Consider the following 22,791-nt stretch of genomic DNA (forward strand, 5'->3'; position numbering starts at 1 on the left):
TGCTCTCCTGAGGTAGAGTTTCTCATGATAAACTGTAGACCACACTACCTACCTAGTTTTGATCTGTATTTTTCCGTAGCTGTTTACATACCGCCACAGTCAGAGGCTGGCACTAAGACGACAGCTGTATTCCGCCATAAGCAAACAAGAAAACCTTCACCCAGAGGCGGAGCTCCTAGTAGCCGGGGACTTTAATGCAGAGAAACTTAAGTCCGTTTTACCAAATTACTATCAGCATGTTAAATGTGCAACCAGAGGAAAACAAAAACTCTGGACCACCTTTATTTACTCCACACACTGAGATGTAAACCAATCTCTCCCTCGCCCCCCATTTGGCAAATCTGACCATAATTCTATCCCCCTGATTCCTGATTACAAGCAAAAAATGAAGCAGGAAGCATCAGTGACTAGATCAATAAAAAAAATGGTCAGATGAAAAGGTACAGGACTGTTTTGCTAGAACAGACTGGAATATGTTCTGGGATTCCTCCGATGGCATTGAGGAGTACACCACATCAGTCATTGGCTTCATAAATAAGTATCTTATGCATTCTAAATTACCGCCCATTTGGAAAAGGAAAATGCAATAAATATTTACTCTGAGCTGCACTTCAGTAGGTTGGTGGTAGGTGGAAGGCCGTGTTGCCAAACCGAGTCCTCTGTCCTTTGAAGAATGTCTCTGGTGGTCACTTGGATAAGTTGTAGTAACGTCGTTGTGTGGTAGATGGGATACTCTGTCTGTTCCTTCCTAACCTGCTTTTGCAGCTGCGGTCGCTAACTCAACGGCTAGGAGGTATCACTTCTGTCGTGAATAAGAGTTCAAAGTTCATACCATTCGCAACCAAAGCTCATGCTAATGTTGGCTTCGTTCTGTAGTTTTTTTCCTGAACCATTCTTACATGGGACTGTCATCTCACATCCGCTGAACAGATAGTTATGTTGTAGTCAAGCTTATATGGGAAGGAAGAGGAGGGTGTGTTTCAAAAGCTTTACAGCCTTTGTCCCTTCACAGGGGAGGGCCACTGATTGAGCAGCCCTAACTTATGAAAATCAGAATCTCACATAGAAGCTAAAATCACATTTCATCCCATCACAAATAATTCATATTCAAACATTTAAATTGAACAACAATTCCATGTGAATCTGATAACTCTGGTGTATAGACTTTCCACTGTGGAGTTTATGTCATCTTATCATTGATGAGAATGTCTCAGATGACAACTGAACTGACATCATATTCATTAAGTACCACTGCATATGTTCAATTGGTCGGATTACCAGAATATAGTTCATTTCGCCCCACATACTAACGTTCCCAGAATCTCTATGTTAACCAAGGGTTTTTTAAATGTAACCTCAGTAGGTTAGAGAAGAGAAAAGGGGGGAAGAGGTATTTATGACGGTCATAAACCTATCCCCCAGGCCAACGTCATGACACTACCGACCCGTAGCACTGTAGCCTGTAGCCATGAAGTGCTTCAAAAGGCTGGTCATGGTTCACATCAACACCATCATCCCAGAAACCCGAGAGCCACTCCAATTTGCATACCGCCCCAACAGATCCACAGATGATGCAATCTCCATTACACTCCACACTGCCCTTTCCCACCTGGACAAAAGGAACACCTATGTGAGAATGCTATTAATTGACTACAGCTCAGCGTTCAACACCATAGTGCCCTCAAAGCTCATCAATAAGCTAAGGACCCTAGGACTAAACACCTCCCTCTGCAACCGGACTTCCTGATGGGCCACCCCCAGGGTAGGGGGGTAGCAACACATCCACAATGCTGTTCTTCAACACTGGGGCCCCTCAGGGGTGCATGCTCAGTTCCCTCCTGTACTCCCTGTTCACTCATGACTGCATGACTCCAACACCATCATTAAGTTTGCCGATGACACAACGGTGGTTGCCTGATCACCGACAATGACTAGACAGCCTATACGGACAGAGGAGGTCAGAGACCTGACCATGTAGTGTCAGGACAACAACCTCACCCTCAACGTGATCAAGACAAAGGAGATGATTGTGGACTACAGGAAACAGAGGACCGAGCACGCCCCCATTCTCATCGACGGGGCTGCAGTGGAGCAGGTTGAGAGCTTCAAGTTCCTTGGTGTCTACATCACTAACAAACTAAAATGCTTCAAACACACCAAGACAGTCGTAAAGAAGGAACGACAAAACCTATTCCCCCTCAGGAGACTGAAAGGATTTTGCATGGGTCCTCAGATCTTTGAAAGGTTCTACAGCTGCACCAATCATCCCCAGCTTACAATTGGCTCATTCATCCCCTCTCCTCTCCCCTGTAACTATTCCCCAGGTCGTTTCTGTAAATGAGAATCTGTTCTCAGTCAACTTACCTGGTAAAATAAGGGTTAAATAAAATAGATAAACTCTACAGCATAAAATGACATTCTAGATGACTATGTGCTTCCAACTTTTTGGCAACAGTTTGTGGAAGGCCATTTCCTGTTTCAGCATGACAATGCCCCTGTGCACAAAGCGAAGGTCCATGCAGAAATGGTTTGTGGAGATTGTTATGGAGGAACTTTACGGGCCTGCACAAAGCCCTGACCTCAACCCCATCGAACACCTTTGGGATGAATTGGAACGCCGACTACAAGCCAGGCCTAATCGCCCAACATCAGTGCCCGACCTCACTAATGCTCTTGTGGCTGAATGGAAGCAAGTCCCTGCAGCATTGTTCCAACATCTATAGTGGAAAGCCTTCCCAGAAGATTGGAGGCTGTTATAGCAGCAAAGGGGGGGGGTCCCACTATTAATGCCCATGAATGAGATGTTTGATGAGCAGGTGTCCATATACTTATGTTCACTACCGGAGGGTTAGTAGTGGTCTGGAAACATGTCCCGAGGATTGTATACGTTTTTCTTTCTTTATTTAACTAAATCAGTTAAGAACAAATTCTTATTTACAATGATGGCTGAACCTGGACGACACTGGGCCAAATGTGCGCTGCCCTATGGTACTCCCAATCACGGCCGGTTGTGAAACAGCCTGGAATCGAACCAGGGTCTGTAGTGACGCCTCTAGAACAGAGATGCAGTGCCTTAGAACGCTGTACTCTGTTCAGTAGGCATTCTTGTCGTCTCTGTGTATATTTCAGTGGAGGTTAGGAGGGAGGTCAGCTATCTAAGGACTGTCAGATGGTGCAATGCAGGTCTTGTCTCTGAGTCCAATATAAGTAGAACAGACAAACAGAGATAAGCATAGGCCCTGTTGAAGAAGTCCAGTGTGACATTAGCCAATGGGTCATAATATCCTAAACCCTATCAGAAGGACTCGTCCCTTATCCTCTTCTTCAATCTTGACCTTTGACCTCTTAACCCGAAGGAAGTGTGCGGGTGGGTGCGGCTTATCTGTTCATCAACCCACATTTCACCACTTTTAACGACGCCAACTTGAACGGCATGTCCAAGTGTCCTTGAATCCTTCGCCGTTCCTCTTTCCCTCCAAACAAACAATCAAACAAGCGGACAGCAGCTCTCCAAAGCAACACTTGATAGAACGTCAGATTTTTTTTTAGTCTGCACCTCAACCCAAACACAGACCCTTTTTAGTTTGTCTTCATTTTCCATGGTATTCCCTAGAGTCCTGTGCAGTGACAAAGCAGCGTTGTTGTGGTTAGCTTCAAAACGGCGGCTGGGGGTCATGGTTTCTGGGTCTCTCACCCACCACCATCAGTTCTTTTGAGCTCAGATCAGTCATCTGTTACACTACTGGGGGTCACAGACACCTCCCCAAAATTAACACCTTACACACACACACACACACTGGCCATTGTCTCGTGGTAAATGTTTTAGTATTCACTATGGCCTGTCTGTAATATATGAGTTCCATTACTATGCAATTGAAATGCAATTACTCAAGTACTATCTATGTAACAACACGTTATTACAATGTTGATACTAGTGTAAATAGTACACAGTTATAAGAGCAACTTAATGTAAATTGTCATCTAGAGATACAGCTACAGTTCATAATTCCCCTTAGAGATGTCCTACTCCCCACTATATCTGTTTGCGTCGTCAGCCTCTGGACCCTAACTGATATGTCACTACCAGATACAGAGAGACTTCACAAGCTGACTGACAGACAGCTCAGTACATGGAACCATGGCGGCGCTGTGTTTGGTCTCTCTGGGTGTGAAATGTGTGCTCACTAAGAGGGATGAATGAGGTGCTTTCCTCCTCTTCTGTAACCAGTCCTCTATTAATGCATGCCATCTGAAAGGTCCTCTGAACAAGGAGAGCGGGCACCTGACAATAATTGGCCGGCATAAAGCGGAGGGGGAAAAAAATCCCTTTTTAGAATCAAAGACAGGCGGCCGGGCGGCCGGGATGCTGTGGTCAATGCGGAAGCTAATTGTTTGATTCAGAGGCTCTGTTCTGTTCGCTTTGGCTGCAGAGGTGTTTGAATGAGGCGTGTCGAGACCCAAGCTTAGAATAACAGCTGGATACAGCTTTTTCCATGCTCTGTTCACACACCTCTTTTATTATGTTCTCTCCCCATTTATCCTCTTTCCTTTCTCGTTCATTCAGACTCACTCGTCTCTCAGGCTCTCACTGTTTTCACTGAACTCTAGTCTCTCTCTCTCTGTCCCGCTCTCTCTCGCTTTCTCTCTCTCTTTCTCTGTTCCCTCTTTCTGTCTAACTCGCTCTCTGTCCCGGCCTGGCTCCTTGGTAGCGTGCCAGTTTCCTTTTGACTGCTTGGTCTTGTCAGTCACTTATCTTAGGACAGAGAGTCAGGGGCCAGTCTGTTGTATTACACTTTAATCACTTTTCCCTAAACAAATATCTCTGGCCACCAGGGCTCGTTTAGGGGGATTAGGGGGCGTGAGGACAGCAGGCAAAGGCAGGGACAGAGTACAAGAGAGCTAGTGGAAGAGCGAGATAATGGAAGTTAGAGAGGGGGGGGGGGGCATAGAGGGGAAGTTACCATTGTGGGGTCTGATGGAGGGGGAAGTTACCATTGTGGGGTCTGACGGAGGGGGGAAGTTACCATTGTGGGGTCTGATGGAGGGGGAAGTTACCATTGTGGGGTCTGACGGAGGGGGGAAGTTACCATTGTGGGGTCTGACGGAGGGGGAAGTTACCATTGTGGGGTCTGACGGAGGGGGAAGTTACCATTGTGGGGTCTGACAGAGGGGGGAAGTTACCATTGTGGGGTCTGACGGAGGGGGGAAGTTACCATTGTGGGGTCTGACGGAGGGGGGAAGTTACCATTGTGGGGTCTGACGGAGGGGGGAAGTTACCATTGTGGGGTCTGACGGAGGGGGGAAGTTACCATTGTGGGGTCTGACGGAGGGGGGAAGTTACCATTGTGGGGTCTGACGGAGGGGGGAAGTTACCATTGTGGGGTCTGACGGAGGGGGGAAGTTACCATTGTGGGGTCTGACGGAGGGGGAAGTTACCATTGTGGGGTCTGACGGAGGGGGAAGTTACCATTGTGGGGTCTGACCGAGGGGGAAGTTACCATTGTGGGGTCTGACGGAGGGGGGAAGTTACCATTGTGGGGTCTGACGGAGGGGGAAGTTACCATTGTGGGGTCTGACGGAGGGGGAAGTTACCATTGTGGGGTCTGACGGAGGGGGAAGTTACCATTGTGGGGTCTGACGGAGGGGGAAGTTACCATTGTGGGGTCTGACGGAGGGGGAAGTTACTATTGTGGGGTCTGACGGAGGGGGAAGTTACCATTGTGGGGTCTGACGGAGGGGGAAGTTACCATTGTGGGGTCTGACGGAGGGGGAAGTTACCATTGTGGGGTCTGACGGAGGGGGAAGTTACCATTGTTGGGTCTGACGGAGGGGGAAGTTACCATTGTGTGGGGTCTGACGGAGGGAAGTTACCATTGTGGGGTCTGACGGAGGGGGAAGTTACCATTGTGGGGTCTGACGGAGGGGAAGTTACCATTGTGGGGTCTGACAGAGGGGGAAGTTACCATTGTGGGGTCTGACAGAGGGGGAAGTTACCATTGTGGGGTCTGACAGAGGGGGGAAGTTACCATTGTGGGGTCTGACGGAGGGGGATGTTACCATTGTGGGGTCTGACGGAGGGGGAAGTTACCATTGTGGGGTCTGACGGAGGGGGAAGTTACCATTGTGGGGTCTGACGGAGGGGGGAAGTTACCATTGTGGGGTCTGACGGAGGGGGGAAGTTACCATTGTGGGGTCTGACGGAGGGGGATGTTACCATTGTGGGGTCTGACGGAGGGGGATGTTACCATTGTGGGGTCTGACGGAGGGGGGAAGTTACCATTGTGGGGTCTGACGGAGGGGGGAAGTTACCATTGTGGGGTCTGACGGAGGGGGGAAGTTACCATTGTGGGGTCTGACAAAGGGGGGATGTTACCATTGTGGGGTCTGACGGAGGGGGGAAGTTACCATTGTGGGGTCTGACGGAGAGCACAATGTCCAGGGAGTGTAGGAGAGGGTTTGGGGGTCCCCATTACTGTAGCTTTTGCCCCTCGCCTCTCTGTCTATTTGGGGTCTGTGATTGAGCACCCTGTCCCTCTTCTATTCCCCCCAACGCCCCACCGCCCAACACCCCCCATGTCCCAATTTGTTACCCCCTCCCCCCACAAAGGATAGATGGTGGATTGGCCCCTCTCCTGTGCCTGTGTGAAGGGCTCTGGGGGGGAGCATGTGCACCCTCCTTTCAGCTGGGCTCTGATGTCTCCTAATTACCCATCAGGCCTCAGCAACTTAGCGGATTTGTAGAAGAGGCCAGAGCACAATGGATAGAAAAATGCAACAACAGAATTAACCAAAAACAATCGTTGTGTTGAATCTTCCTGTCTGCCTTCCCTCCTGCCTTGCCCTGTCCTTTTCCCTGATAGCTTCTTCCCTCCTGCCTTGCCCTGTCCTTTTCCCTGATAGCTTCTTCCCTCCTGCCTTGCCCTGTCCTTTTCCCTGATAGCTTCCTCCCTCCTGCCTTGCCCTGTCCTTTTCCCTGATAGCTTCTTCCCCCTGCCTTACCCTGTCCTTTTCCCTGATAGCTTCCTCCCTCCTGCCTTGCCCTGTCCTTTTCCCTGATAGCTTCTTCCCTCCTGCCTTGCCCTGTCCTTTTCCCTGATAGCTTCTTCCCTCCTGCCTTGCCCTGTCCTTTTCCCTGATAGCTTCTTCCCTCCTGCCTTGCCCTGTCCTTTTCCCTGATAGCTTCTTCCCCCTGCCTTACCCTGTCCTTTTCCCTGATAGCTTCTTCCCTCCTGCCTTGCCCTGTCCTTTTCCCTGATAGCTTTTTCCCCTGCCTTACCCTGTCCTTTTCCCTGATAGCTTCATCCCTCCTGCCTTGCCCTGTCCTTTTCCCTGATAGCTTTTTCCCCCTGCCTTACCCTGTCCTTTTCCCTGATAGCTTCTTCCCTCCTGCCTTTCCCTGTCATTTTCCCTGATAGCTTCCTGCCTTGCCCTGTCCTGTTCCCTGATAGCTTCTTCCCTCCTGCCTTGCCCTGTCCTTTTCCCTGATAGCTTCTTCCCTCCTGCCTTGCCCTGTCCTGTTCCCTGATAGCTTCTTCCCTCCTGCCTTGCCCTGTCCTTTTCCCTGATAGCTTCTTCCCTCCTGCCTTGCCCTGTCCTTTTCCCTGAGTATCATTGTTAGAGCAGAGGTTTGTCATGAGGAATTTTGGCCTGGCGTTTCAAAGCTACTTACTCACATGAACCACAAACAACATTCTCAAAAATGTTCTGGCCTGGCTGAACACATTCAATGTATCAGTTCTTGATGAATATTGAATTTAAGACCTGAATGCCACTATTATATTAACTGGCCAGATGAATACTACTATTTGAATGTACTACAGTGAATTCGGAAATTATTCAGACCCCTTGACCTTTTTCCACATTTTCTGACGTTACAGCCTCATTCTAAAATGGATTAAGTCGTTTTTTCCCCCTCATCAATCTACACACAATACCCCATAATGACAAAGCAAAAAACAGGTTCTTAGACATTTTTGCAAATGTATTAAAAATAAAACATCACATTTACATGAGTATTCAGACCCTTTACTCAGTACTTTGTTGAAGCACCTTTGGCAGAGATTAGAGCCTAGAGCCTGTATTTGGGGAGTTTCTCTCATTCTTCTCTGCAGATCCTCTCAAGTTCTGTCAGGTTGGATGGGGAGCGTCGCTGTACAGCTATTTTCAGGTGTCTCCAGAGATGTTCAAGTCCAGGCTCTGGCTGGGTCACTCAAGGACATTCATAAACCTTTCCCGAAGCCACTCCTGTGTTGTCTTGGCTGTGTGCTTAGGGTCGTCCTGTTGGATGGTGAACCTTCGCCCCAGTCTGAGGTCCTGAGAGCCCTGGAGCAGGTTTTCATCAAGGATCTCTGTACTTTGCTCCGTTCATCTTTCCCTCGATCCTGACTAGTCTCCCAGTCCCTGCCGCTGAATAACATCCCCACAGCATGATGCTGCCAACACCATGCTTCACCGTAGGGATGGTGCCAGGTTTTCTCCAGACATGACACTTGGCATTCAGGCCAAAGAGTTCAATATTGGTTTCATCAGACCAAATAATATGTTTTCTTATGTTCTGAATGTCCTTTACTTGCCTTTGACAAAGTCCAAGCGGGCTGTCATGTGTCTTTTACCAGGGAGTGGCTTCCATCTGGCCGCTTTACCATAAAGGCCTGATTGGTGGAGTGCTGCATAGATGGTTATCCTTCTGGAAGGTTCTCCCATCTCCACAGAGGAACTCCGGAGCTACAGTGGGGCAAAAAATAATTTAGTCAGCCACCAATTGTGCAAGTTCTCCCACTTAAAAAGATGAGAGGCCTGTAATTTTCATCATAGGTACACTTCAACTATGACAGACAAAATGAGAAGAAAACAAATCCAAAAAATCACATTGTAGGAATTTTTAGTGACCATTGGGTTCTTGGTCACCTCCCTGACCAAGGCCCTTCTCTCCCGATTGCTCAGTTTGGCCAGGCGACCAGCTCTAGGAAGAGTCTTAGTGGTTCCACACTTCCTCCATTTAAGAATGAAGGAGGTCGCTGTGTTCTTGGGGACCTTCAATGCTGAAGAAATGTTTTTGTACCCTTCCCCAGATCTGTGCCTCGACACAATTCTGTCTCAGAGTTCTACAGACAATTCCTTTCACCTCATGGCTTGGTTTTTGCTCTGACATGCACTGTCAACTGTGGGACCTTTTATATAGACAGGTGTGTGCCTTTCCAAATCATGTCCAATCAATTGAATTTACCACAGGGTGGACTCCAATCAAGTTGTAGAAACATATCAAGGATGATCAGTGGAAACAGGATGCAGCTGAGCTCAATTTGGAGTCTAATGGCAAAGGGTTTGAATACTTATGTATGTAAAGTATTTCTGTTTTTAAGTTTGCAAACATTTCTGTAGATTTATGTGGAAAATGTCTCATTTAATCCTTTTAGAATAAGGTTATAACATGACAGAATACTTTCAGAATGCGCTGTATATTATCAAATCTATACAATCATCTACACTGGTCTATATCTTGTTGGCCAGTCATGCAGGACTCACCATGAAAGACCTTCCACCCGTGTGTTGTCTTCGTCAATTTGTTTAAACTGAATAGAATTGCACCACATATGCATATGTGAGCCCCACCCCCTTCCACGACAAGTGATTGTTCACATCAAACCCATACTGAACCAGTATTTAATTAGCAATATTTATTCAGCAAATTACACATGGAGGAACACAGGGTTGTTCTTTTGTGGCCGTGGTTCATTTGAAGCCTGAGACCCCCCCAATACCACCACTAGTCCTCTATGGGGTGCAGAATGTACCCCCAGGTTCCTCTCAAAGTTTGCTTGACCCTGCTCATTCAGCTTGTGTGGATTCACAGGGTCCGCAGAGGGCTTTGTAGGGACAAGGAGGAGAGGAGAACTGAGGAGAGAACTGCACTGTCCATGCGCTCACTGTGTTCACTGCATTCTCTACTATTCCGCTCTATGCTTTTGTCTCTCTCTTTCTTTCTGTCTCTCTCTCTGTGTTTCTGTCTCTCTGTTTTCCACCATAATTTGCATATAAATTCATAAAAAAATCCTACAATGTGATTTTCTGGATTTTTTTCTCATTTTGTCATAGTTGGTGTACCTACGATGAAAATTACAGGCCTCATCTTTTTAAGTGGGAGAACTTGCACAATTGGTGGCTGACTAAATACTTTTTTGCTCCACTGTATATGTTGAAGAGGGTGGGGCTTAAGCTGCATCCCGGTCTCACCCCACGGCCCTATGGGAAGAAGTGAGTGTTTTTTGCCAATTTTAACCGCACACTTGTTGTTTGTGTACATGGATTTTATAATGTCGTATGTTTTACCCCCAACACCACTTTCCATCAGTTTGTATAGCAGACCCTCATGCTAAAATTGAGTCTAAGACTTTTTTGAAATCAACAAAGCATAAGAAGACTTTGCCTTTGTTTTGGTTTGTTTGGTTGTCAATTAGGGTGTGCAGGGTGAATACATGGTCTGTTGTACGGTAATTTGGTAAAAAGCCAATTTGACATTTGCTCAGTACATTGTTTTCACTGAGTCTGCTGTTAATGATAATGCAGAGGATTTTCCCAAGGTTACTGTTGACGCATATCCCACGGTAGTTATTGGGGTCAAATTTGTCTCCACTTTTGTGGATTGGGGTGATCAGTTCTTGGTTCCAAATATTGGGGAAGATGCCAGAGCTAAGGATGATGTTAAATAGTTTTTGTGTAGCCAATTGGAATTTGTTGTCTGTATATTTGATCATTTCATTAAGAATACCATCATCAACACCAGGCCTTTTTGGGTTGGAGGGTTTTTATTTAGTCCTGTAGCTCATTCAAGGTAATTTGAGAATCCAGTGGGTTCTGGTTGTCTTTAATAGTTGATTCTAAGGTTTATATTTTATCCTGAATATGTTTTTGCTCTTTATTCTTTATTATAGAGCCAAAAAGATTGGAGAAGTGGTTTACCCATACATCTCCATTTTGGATAGATAATTCTTCATGTTGTTGTTCGTTTAGTGTTTTCCAATTTTCCATGGGTGTTTCTGTCTCTCTTTCTCTGTCTCTGTGTGTCTTTCTCTGTGTTTCTGTCTCTCCTTTCTCTGTCTCTGTGTGTCTTTCTCTGTGTTTCTGTCTCTCCTTTCTCTGTCTCTGTGTGTCTTTCTCTGTGTTTCTGTCTCTCTTTCTCTGTCTCTCTGTTTCTGTCTCTGTGTTTCTGTCTCTCTCTCTGTCTCTGTGTTTCTGTCTCTGTGTCTCTTTGTCTCTGTATCTGTTTCTGTCTCTGTGTTTCTGTCTCTGTGTTTCTGTCTCTGTCTGTGTTTCTGTCTCTGTGTTTCTGTCTCTGTGTCTCTGTGTCTCTGTTTCTGTCTCTCTTTGCACACATTTTAATTTGAGTGTTGAATGAGACACATCAAAGAAGAGGTCTCTTGTCTTTGCCCCCTGTGCGCGCGCGCACACACACACACACACACACACACACACACACACACACACACACACACACACACACACACACACAGAGGTGTAAACCGTCGGACAGTTGAAAGCGTGGCTGAGTGGGAGCCCCTTTCTGGGGACGACAGAGCAGAAAGACCCTCTCTAGCTATGGGACTGGGGAACAGGGGCCACAGATTCACCATAGAAGGCAGGCCTGGGGGGCCTCAGTATTAGAATAGTGTTTCTGTTCTAATCTACGGTGGCCTCTCAAGTGGGAGCATGAGATGAGGGGCGGGGGTCATGGTTTGATACCTCTTCTTCTTTCCCACTTCCCACACTGGTGGACACAGGATTTCCAAGAGGGCATGTTGTTCCCATGAGCACCACTGCTCTGTTCCTCTGCCCTCTACACTCTACCTTAGAAGGCTTCTAGAATGCATCCAGCTGTGTTAGTGAGCTGTGGTTCTTTGGGGAGGACATATACACATGAAGTAGCTCCACATGCGTTTGTGATTATAATTTTTTGTGCAAGGGTTTTTCTTGTTTGTTTTCTTTACTGACCATATCAGCAGTGCTGACCACATGACCCAGCACCCAGCTGGGTCAGAGCGTTTGGCCACTGGCACTGACCATCCTCTCTGCTGGCTGGACATTCTCCCTGGAGGCCTTGGCTTCCATCTCACTCTCACTAAGGGAATCCACATCGTCCACATCATTAGTATAGGAGCCGCACCATCCAACACAAGTTAAGGTCCAGATTTAGAGATGTTGGTCTATTTCAGAGAATATAGACCATACAGAAGCCACGGTGTAGTTGTGTAAACGACGATGTTAGCGATTTGGTATTTTAACAATCATCAATAATTTCTGAGGAACCCTTTTGAGAAAAACCCCAATGGCTAAACCCCATCCATCCGCTGTGAGTTGAGTGGATGGGTAGCAGAGCAAGGGGGTTTCTGGGGGTGGATGTATTTATGGAGCAGGGGTGGTTAGTGTGGGTTTGTGCTGCGCTCCTACGTTGATGACAGGGCAGCCTCGACACACGACACCCCACTGCTTGGTCTGTGGTACGCTCTGCACTGCAGCCTCCAGGGCGTGTGTGTGTGTGTGTGTTTAGGCTCAGGGTTGGATGGTAGAGAGGGGACTAGAGTTGAGGGGGGAAGACACCAACTCTGTCTTTTTATAGCTTGGGGTCCCTGCCCCAAAAAGCTCAAGTTGACATTAGCTCCAGTGTGCCTGATGGTAGCTGGCTGGTGCGTAGCTGGCTCCTAACCTCAGCCAGTGGCAGGGCAGCCCCTGTATTTATGCCATATTGGTTTGGGTTTAGGAAGGCATAAGGAGGAGATGGTCTCTCTCTCCAAGAGAAACAGGGTCACACATCAGTCTCTGCTTAGTAATTTATCATACTCATTTATAATGGGACCTCTGTTATATTGCGTTGGGTTGAGTTCTAAGTTTTTCCCTCTGACAGAATAATAAAGTAGAAACTAATGGTCCCCAAAGTCTGAGGGGACCTTAAGGGAGACATTACTCTAATTACGATGTCAGCTGGGGAGGTTTTGTGGTTTATATATTCTTTGAGGTCTGTAAGGTTTTTTACATTGACTTCTCTTTTGTCCACAGTGGGGAATGGAAAACCAACTCCCAGATTCATTTTACACTTGGCCCTCCATTAAAAGTGCTAGGCTTCATCTGGGTCCAGGAATAGTCTTGAACCGGCCCTTTATGTGTTTTAGTTGACGTATTACCCTTTGTTTTCTCTCTGTATCCCTAGAGTAGTAGAGCCAGTCTCACTTCCTCTTCATTGACAGAGCTTCAACAACAACCAATAGAAAGCCTCCGCAGATAAATAGCAGAAAACAGAGACTTGTAATTTAGTTCACAAAAGTTCAGTCAGGAAGGCTGATCTGAATGCTCAATCAGGAAGGCTGATCTGAATGCTCAATCAGGAAGGCTGATCTGAATGCTCAATCAGGAAGGCTGATCTGAATGCTCAATCAGGAAGGCTGATCTGAATGCTCAATCAGGAAGGCTGATCTGAATGCTCAATCAGGAAGGCTGATCTGAATGCTCAATCAGGAAGGCTGATCTGAATGCTCAATCAGGAAGGCTGATCTGAATGCTCAATCAGGAAGGCTGATCTGAATGCTCAATCAGGAAGGCTGATCTGAATGCTCAATCAGGAAGGCTGATCTGAATGCTCAATCAGGAAGGCTGATCTGAATGCTCAATCAGGAAGGCTGATCTGAATGCTCAATCAGGAAGGCTGATCTGAATGCTCAATCAGGAAGGCTGATCTGAATGCTTGTTTAACTTCATCAAGCAGTATAACCTAATTCACTCTGTTTCCTGTTCTACGGTCGTAGTGGGAATGAATACAAACATATCATCAGCGTAGCATCTCGCTAATCTTCTCCTCTTATTAGCCATCAGCTGAATGTCATTTACCTATTTACCTTTAGCCTATAAGCACGGCACAATAAAGCACGTTTGCTTTTTTCACGTTTCACTTTCCTGTCTCAACCAATGGGTGTAAGTGTTGATGTATTTATATGTCAACTTGCCCATGTTCGCTCACTTCCTGTTTTTCAGCAACAGTCTTGCACAACCCCCCCCCACCAGCTATAATAACCTGAAGGCCCATTACTGAACCTCCTTTCCCCCAGCAGAGGGGTTTCGATACCAGCTGCCCAGCAGAGGGCTACCTGTCATCAGCATCTGGCTCCAAGGAGACGAGGCCATACCCCAAACTATTTAATAAAATTCCATATTGCATTCTGTCTCTGTTGTCCATTCAGTTAATTAAGCCTGTACTCGAGTGCATACGGTTAATTCTGAACCCCTCTCCGGTCCAGATCGGCTGTTCTGATAGCCGCTGTTGGTGTGTTATCCTCTGTTTTTTCTCTCCTCAGTCTCTTTCCTTCTGTATCTCTGTCCACGTCTGATCTCTCCTCCGTCTCTTTCCTCCTGTATCTCTGTCCACGTCTGATCTCTCCTCCGTCTCTTTCCTTCTGTATCTCTGTCCACGTCTGATCTCTACTCTGTCTCTTTCCTTCTGTATCTCTGTCCACGTCTGATCTCTACTCTGTCTCTTTCCTTCTTTATCTCTGTCCACGTCTGATCTCTCCTCTGTCTCTTTCCTTCTGTATCTCTGTCCACGTCTGATCTCTCCTCCGTCTCTTTCCTTCTGTATCTCTGTCCACGTCTGATCTCTCCTCCGTCTCTTTTTCCTTCTCCGTCTCTTTCCTTCTGTATCTCTGTATCTCTGTCTCTTTCCTTCACGTCTGATCTCTCCTCCGTCTCTTTCCTTCTGTATCTCTGTCCACGTCTGATCTCTCTCCTCCGTCTCTTTCCTTCTTTATCTCTGTCCACGTCTCTGTCCACTCCTGATCTCTTTCTCTCTCCTGATCTCTCCTCCGTCTCTTTCCTTCTTTATCTCTGTCCACGTCTGATCTCTCCTCCGTCTCTTTCCTTCTGTATCTCTGTCCACGTCTGATCTCTCCTCCGTCTCTTTCCTTCTGTATCTCTGTCCACGTCTGATCTCTCCTCCGTCTCTTTCCTTCTGTATCTCTGTCCACGTCTGATCTCTCCTCCGTCTCTTTCCTTCTGTATCTCTGTCCACGTCTGATCTCTCCTCCGTCTCTTTCCTTCTGTATCTCTGTCCACGTCTGATCTCTCCTCCGTCTCTTTCCTTCTTTATCTCTGTCCACGTCTGATCTCTCCTCAGTCTCTTTCCTTCTTTCTCTCTATCCACGTCTGATCTCTTCCCCGTCTCGTCTCTGTGAAGTACAGAGGCAGGCGCTACGCTCCACCGAAAAAGACAAAGAGCGTGCAAGTCCGTATCCGTCTGCGCTCCTTCCCCCTCTCCCTCCATTACCTTCTCCATCTCCTTCTTCCCTTGTTCCTTTCTTCCTCCGTGGCGTCCTGGGCCCCGTCCCTCCCAGATCGTCCTGGGGATAAGGGACACCTGCCGTTGCCGCGGTCACCTGTTTGGGTTCTGAGCGTGGCCCATGGCGTGGGCCCAGAGTGTTTGGGGGAGCGCAGACAGGAACAACAAAGAGACCAAGACAAAGCAGAGAGTTTTCAGAGGATAGCAGCACTACTGAAGGACATCAATAGAAGCCTAGGATCTTTCCTTTCTACTGTTTTCTAAGACAGTAGAGCATTGAATTCCCCTCTTATTGTGACTACAGGGAGGAGTGGGGAAACCTCCGCTTCAACTCGGTTGGAGGGATTCACTGAACGGGATGTTTTTGGAAGTCCTTGTAGTTCTAGATGTTGGTTTGCTTGGTTGTGTGGTTTGTGTGGCATTGAGAGAGAGGTACATATGAAAGTCTTGCAGACTGGGACTCTAATCATTAACCATGGCAAATCTGTTTTTCTGTCTCCTGACCTTTGACCTGTGGAGGTCAACAGCCGCTCAATCGTTGACCTGCATGGCTGTTGCAACTTCTAATAACAGCTAATAAATTAGGGACTTCATCACTCACCTTTTTGAATTCTAGATACAGAGAGTGTTTGGTGGTTTAGTTTATCTGTAGACCCATACACTCATTCACACACACACACACTCCCTCACCCAGTATCTCCTCTCTAACTCTGTGCAGGGTGTCAGAAGCCAGTAGGGTTGTCGCGGGGCAAGGCCAAGGTGTGTTGCTTCAGTGGCTGGTACTACTGCCAGAGCTGTCACCAAGACAACCTGTTCCTCATCCCTGCCCGCCTGCTGCACAACTGGGACACCAACAGACACAAGGTGAGATTGGTGATGTTCTACACACATCTGAGTCATTTACCAGAGTGACTTGTATGTGTTCATATCCACTCGCACGCAACATATTCAGAAACCTACAGAAAAATTCTGAAACACCCAGTGAGTGAGAGTTTTAGTTACGTACACTTCTGATGTTAGGATTTGACCTTACACACACACAGCCCACCCCTCCTCTCCCTATTCTGTCCAGGTGTCCAAGCAGGCCAAGGAGTTCCTGGAGTTTGTTTATGAGGAGCCCCTGCTGGATGTGCAGCAGTTGAACCTGTGTCTGTATGAACACTGTGGGGGCCTGGCTGCAGTCCTACGCCTGAGACAGCAGCTCCAGTCCCTCAGAGCATACCTGTTCAGCTGCCGCGCCGTGGCCGAGGACCTCCGGAGAAGGTGAGAGAGAGGGGGGGGGGGGCTGTATGGAGTGGGAGGAGGAGGGGATGGAGTGTGATGGGAGGGGAGGGGAGGGTAAAGAGGCTGTATGGAGTGTGAGGGGTGAGGGAGAAGAGGCTGTATGGAGTGGGAGGGAGGGGAGGGAGAAGAGGCTGTGTATGAGGGGAGGGGAGGGGAGAAGAGGCTTTATGGAGTATGAGGGGAGGGGAGGGGAGGGGGGGTAGGGAGAAGAGGCTGTATGGAGTATGAGGGGAGGGGAGGGGAGAAGAGGCTGTATGGAGTGTGAGGGGGGTGTAGGGTGAGAGGGATGGGGGAGGGGGGAGAAGAGCTGCTGTATGGAGTATGAGGGGAGGGGAGGGTAGAAGAGGCTGTATGGAGTATGAGGGGAGGGGAGACTGTATGGAGTATGAGGGGAGGGTAGAAGAGGCTGTATGGAGTGTGAGGGGGGGGGAGGGGAGAAGAGGCTGTATGGAGTGTGAGGGGAGGGGAGGGTAGAAGAGGCTGTATGGAGTGTGAGGGGAGGGGAGGGTAGAAGAGGCTGTATGGAGGGTGTGAGGGGAGGGGAGGGGAGAAGAGACTGTATGGAGTGTGAGGGGAGGGGAGGGTAGAAGAGACTATGGAGTATGAGGGGAGGGTAGAAGAGGCTGTATGGAGTGTGAGGGGAGAAGAGGCTGTATGGAGTGTGAGGGGGGTGTAGGTTAGAAGAGGCTGTATGGAGTGTGAGGGGGGTGTAGGGTAGAAGAGGCTGTATGGGTATGGAGGGTAGGGTTGAAGAGGCTGTATGGAGTGTGAGGGGAGGGTAGAAGAGGCTGTATGGGGGGGGGGGTAGAAGCTCCAGTCCTTCAGAGCATACTTGTTCAGCTGCCTTGCTGATATCACTGAGGACCTCTGTAGAAGGGGAGGGCTGGACAGGGGGAGGGGTAAGGACGAGGGCTGGACAGGGGGAGGGGTAAGGACGAGGGAGGGATGGACAGGGGAGGGGGAGGGATGGACGAGAGGGGGATGAGGTATGATTCATCAAGGCCTTGATTGTTAATTAAATCCATTTTGACTAGAGATGAATATGGTTGTCAATGGGCAAGATGTTGGGGGATGAGACAGTGAAAGGATGACTCAGTACCATAGTAGGAAGATGAAGGAGGAACACAGAGAATGGTTTTATGAGACTGGAAACATCAAAGTACGCTTTCAAATAGCACAGGAACAAAATGGAGAAGTATGGAATGGTAATTGTATGTCTGATGTCCATTGAAAGCACCTTTTGTTGACTTGATTCCTAGTCCATGTTAAGCATGAATGTGTGAAGTGGAGCCTGAAGGCTCCTCTGAGGCCAGTATGTGAGTGTATGATGGGAATGTGTTTATGTGAGGGTGCCCAGACTTAAAGGCCTGTCCCTGGGGTGATGGACGCTCTCTGACTCTCCCTAACCCCCTCCTCAACCTCCACACACACTAGCTCTGTTTGATACATCAACGCTCAACATGTCTGTGAAAACAGTGTTCTCTGGTCAGTCAATTTGTAATTGAGAATCTAAGTTCCCCCATCAATTCCTGGCATTCAAAAAAATATATACAGTTGAAGTCAGAAGTTTACATACACGTTAGCCAAATACATTTAAACTCAGTTTTTCACAATTCCGGACATTTAATCCTAGTGAAAATGCCCTGTTTTAGGTCAGTTAGGATCCTCACTTTATTTTAAGAATGTGAAATGTCAGAATAATAGTAGAGAGAATTATCTTTTTCAGCTTTTATTTCTTTCATCACATTCCCAGTGGGTCAGAAGTTTACATACAGTCAATTAGTATTTGGTAGCACTGCCTTTAAATTGTTTCACTTGGGTCAAACGTTTAGGGTAGCCTTCCACAAGCTTCCCACAATAATCTGGGTGAATTTTGGTCCATTCCTCCTGACAGAGCTGGTGTAACTGAGTCAGGTTTGTAGGCCTCCTTGCTCGCACACAATTTTTCAGTTCTGCCCACACATTTTCTATAGGATTGAGGTCAGGGCTTTGTGATGGCCACTCCATTCCCTTGACTTTGTTGTCCTTAAGCCATTTTGCCACAACTTATTCTTGGGGTCATTGTCCATTTGGAAGTCCCATTTGCGACCAAGCTTTAACTTCCTGACTGTTGTCTTGAGATGTTGCTTCAATATATCCACATAATTTTCCGTCCTCATGATGCCATCTATTTTGTGAAGTGTACCAGTCCCTCCTACTGCAAAGCACCCTCACAACATGATGCTGCCACCCCCGTGCTTCACGGTTGGGATGGTGTTCTTCGGCTTGCAAGCGTCCCCCTTTTTCCTCCAATTATAACGATGGTCATTATGGCCAAACAGTTCTATTTTTGTTTCATCAGACCAGAGGACATTTCTCCAAAAAGTACGATCTTTGTCCCCATAAACCGTAGTCTGGCTTTTTAATGGTGGTTTTGGAGCAGTGGCTTCTTCCTTGCTGAGCGGCCTTTTAGGTTATGTCGATATAGGACTTGTTTTACTGTGGATATAGATACTTTTGTACCTGTTCCCTCCAGCATCTTCAAGGTCCTTTGCTGTTGTTCTGGGATTGATTTGCACTTTTCGCACCAAAGTAGTTCATCTCTATGATACAGAACGCGTCTCCTTCCTGAGCGGTATGATGGCTGCGTGGTCCCATGGTGTTTATACATGCGTACTATTGTTTGTACAGATGAACGTGGTACCTTCAGGCATTTGGAAATTTCTTCCAAGGATGAACCAGACTTGTGGAGCTCTACATTTTTTTTGCTGAGGTCTTGGCTGAGACGAATGGAGAGAGTGGGGCTCTGAGACGCTCCTACTCCACACACACCCTGGGCTACAGAGTTATCCCAGCTGGTTGTCGGAAGGGGAAGAAGGCCGTGGTGTTTACGGCAGTGTTGGCGACCCCGGAGTGCTCCTCTCTCTCGATAGAGACCCTGTTTACCACTATACCATTAGCGCTCGGCGACTAACGCCCTGCCCTTCAAAACACTGCAGGATTAATGAGGCCGGTGGTGCTAAACCCTTCCCCCGGGCCAACCATGGACACTCTATTGGCCTACCATGGACCCTCTATTGGCCTACCATGGACCCTCTATGGGCCAACCATGGACCCTCTATGGGCCAACCATGGACCCTCTATGGGCCTACCATGGGCCATGGACCCTCTATGGGCCTACCATGGGCCATGGACCCTCTGGGCCCTCTGGGCCTACCGTCGTCCATCCATGGACCCTCTATGGGCCTACCATGGGCCATGGACCCTCTGGGCCTACCGTCGGCCAACCATGGACCCTCTATGGGCCTACCATGGGCCATGGACCCTCTGGGCCTACCGTCGGCCAACCATGGACCCTCTATGGGCCTACCGTCGAGCTATCCATGGACCCTCTGGGCCTACCGTCGGCCTGGAGGGGGCGATGAGGAGGCCTGTCACGGCCATCACCGCCCGCACTGATCTAACACACACCTCTGAACCCCACGGATGTACCACACACACACATAAGGAAGTACACGTTAGACACACAGATCTGCTGCATACGTGTGGATAGTCTGCACGCACACACACATGCACATATGAACACAGGTAGTCATTTATACTATTTAAAGACATGGTTCTGTACTACAGTCATATACTATGTAAAGACATGGTTCTGTACTACAGTCATATACTATTTAAAGACATGGTTCTGTACTACAGTCATATACTATTTAAAGACATGGTTCTGTACTACAGTCATATACTATTTAAAGACATGGTTCTGTACTACAGTCATATACTATTTAAAGACATGGTTCTGTACTACAGTCATATACTATTTAAAGACATGGTTCTGTACTACAGTCATATACTGTTTAAAGACATGGTTCTGTACTACAGTCATATACTATTTAAAGACATGGTTCTGTACTACAGTCATATACTGTTTAAAGACATGGTTCTGTACTACAGTCATATACTGTTTAAAGACATGGTTCTGTACTACAGTCATATACTATTTAAAGACATGGTTCTGTACTACAGTCATATACTGTTTAAAGACATGGTTCTGTACTACAGTCATATACTATTTAAAGACATGGTTCTGTACTACAGTCATATACTTTTTAAAGACATGGTTCTGTACTACAGTCATATACGATTTAAAGACATGGTTCTGTACTACAGACATATACTATTTAAAGACATGGTTCTGTACTACAGTCATATACTATTTAAAGACATGGTTCTGTACTACAGTCATATACTATTTAAAGACATGGTTCTGTACTACAGTCATATACTATTTAAAGACATGGTTCTGTACTACAGTCATATACTATTTAAAGACATGGTTCTGTACTACAGTCATATACTATTTAAAGACATGGTTCTGTACTACAGTCATATACTGTTTAAAGACATGGTTCTGTACTACAGTCATATACTGTTTAAAGACATGGTTCTGTACTACAGTCATATACTATTTAAAGACATGGTTCTGTACTACAGTCATATACTATTTAAAGACATGGTTCTGTACTACAGTCATATACTATTTAAAGACATGGTTCTGTACTACAGTCATATACTATTTAAAGACATGGTTCTGTACTACAGTCATATACTATTTAAAGACATGGTTCTGTACTACAGTCATATACTGTTTAAAGACATGGTTCTGTACTACAGTCATATACTGTTTAAAGACATGGTTCTGTACTACAGTCATATACTGTTTAAAGACATGGTTCTGTACTACAGTCATATACTATTTAAAGACATGGTTCTGTACTACAGTCATATACTGTTTAAAGACATGGTTCTGTACTACAGTCATATACGCTCTAAGAGCGTTTCAAACTTTACTCGCTCTGTGTTACGGTTTTCTTCCGTCGAAGGAGAGGCGGACCAAAATGCAGCGTGGTTAGTTCGATACATATTTAATAAAGAAAAAACATGAACAATACAAAACAACAAACGGAATGTGAAAACCTATTCAGCCTATCTGGTGACTACAAGCACAGAGACATGAACAATCACCCACGACATACTCAAAGAATATGGCTGCCTAAATATGGTTCCCAATCAGAGACAACGATAATCACCTGACTCTGATTGAGAACCGCCTCAGGCAGCCATAGACCATGCTAGACACCCCACAAAAACCCCATGACAAAAACGCACCACAATAACCCATGTCACACCCTGGCCTGACCAAATAAATGAAGACAAACATACATTACTTCGACCAGGGTGTGACACTCTGAGCCTTGGGGTGGTTGTTTACCTTGCTCTGCATGCGTAACGCTGCTTCGATGTGGTGGCTGTTGTCGTTGTGTTCCTGGTTCGAGCCCAGGGAGGAGCAAGGAGAGGGACGAAAGCTATACTGTTACACTGGCAAAACTATAGTGCCTATAGGGTCGGCAGGGTAGCCTAGTGCTTAGAGCGTTGGACTAGTAACCAAAAGGTTTCATGTTCAAATCCCCGAGCTGACAAGTTACAAATCTGTCGTTCTGCCCCTGAACAGGCAGTTAACCCACTGTTCCTAGGCCGTCATTGAAAATAAGAATTTGTTCTTAACTGACTTGCCTAGTTAAATAAAGGTTAAAAAAAATAAAAATAAATAAGAACATCCAATAGTCAAAGGTTAATGAAATACAAATGGTATAGAGGGAAATAGTCCTATAATTCCTATAATAACTACAACCTAAAACTTCTTACCTGGGAATATTGAAGACTCATGTTAAAAGGAACCACCAGCTTTCATATGTTTTCATGTTCTGAGCAAGGAACTTAAACGTTAGCTTTCTTACATGGCATATACATATTGCACTTTTACTTTCTTCTCCAACACTTTGTTTTTGCATTATTTAAACCAAATGGAACACGTTTCATTATCTACTTGAGGCTAAATTGATTTTATTGATGTATTATATTAAGTCAAAATAAGTGTTAATTCAGTATTGTTGTAATTGTCATTATTACAATAGCATGTTTTTTAATCGGCCGATTAATCAGTATCGGCTTTTCTGGTCCTCCAATAATCGGTATCGGTATCTGTGTTGAAAAATCATATCGGTCGACCTCTAGTCTTGATTATGGAACAGGTTGCAGTTGGTGGGGATCTGCTCTGCCTCCAGCACACCTGTCTCTACTCACACAATCAGAAACACCCACACAGAGAGGGAGAGAGCACTGGGGGAGTGGCGGCAGGTTAGGGAGACACG

The 22,791-nt window shown here is 46.6% G+C and overlaps 1 protein-coding gene across 5 annotated transcripts in view; it reads left to right on the top strand.

The window, feature by feature from the left end:
* The window catches only part of LOC118386430 (pleckstrin homology domain-containing family M member 3-like), a 112,905-nt gene that overhangs the window by 25,330 nt on the left and 64,784 nt on the right, over positions 1 to 22,791 (top strand). For 4 of the 5 annotated variants that reach the window (XM_052522884.1, XM_052522883.1, XM_052522881.1 and 1 more), the window contains exons 5-6: positions 16,035 to 16,180; positions 16,389 to 16,579. In XM_052522884.1, coding sequence (XP_052378844.1) covers positions 16,035 to 16,180; positions 16,389 to 16,579 — 337 coding nt within the window. Of the gene's footprint in view, positions 1 to 16,034; positions 16,181 to 16,359; positions 16,580 to 22,791 lie in introns of all 5 variants that reach the window. The other variant, XR_008139944.1, reaches the window with a different exon arrangement.

Source organism: Oncorhynchus keta, chromosome 7 (genome assembly GCF_023373465.1).
Source record: "Oncorhynchus keta strain PuntledgeMale-10-30-2019 chromosome 7, Oket_V2, whole genome shotgun sequence".
Lineage (NCBI taxonomy): Eukaryota > Metazoa > Chordata > Actinopteri > Salmoniformes > Salmonidae > Oncorhynchus > Oncorhynchus keta.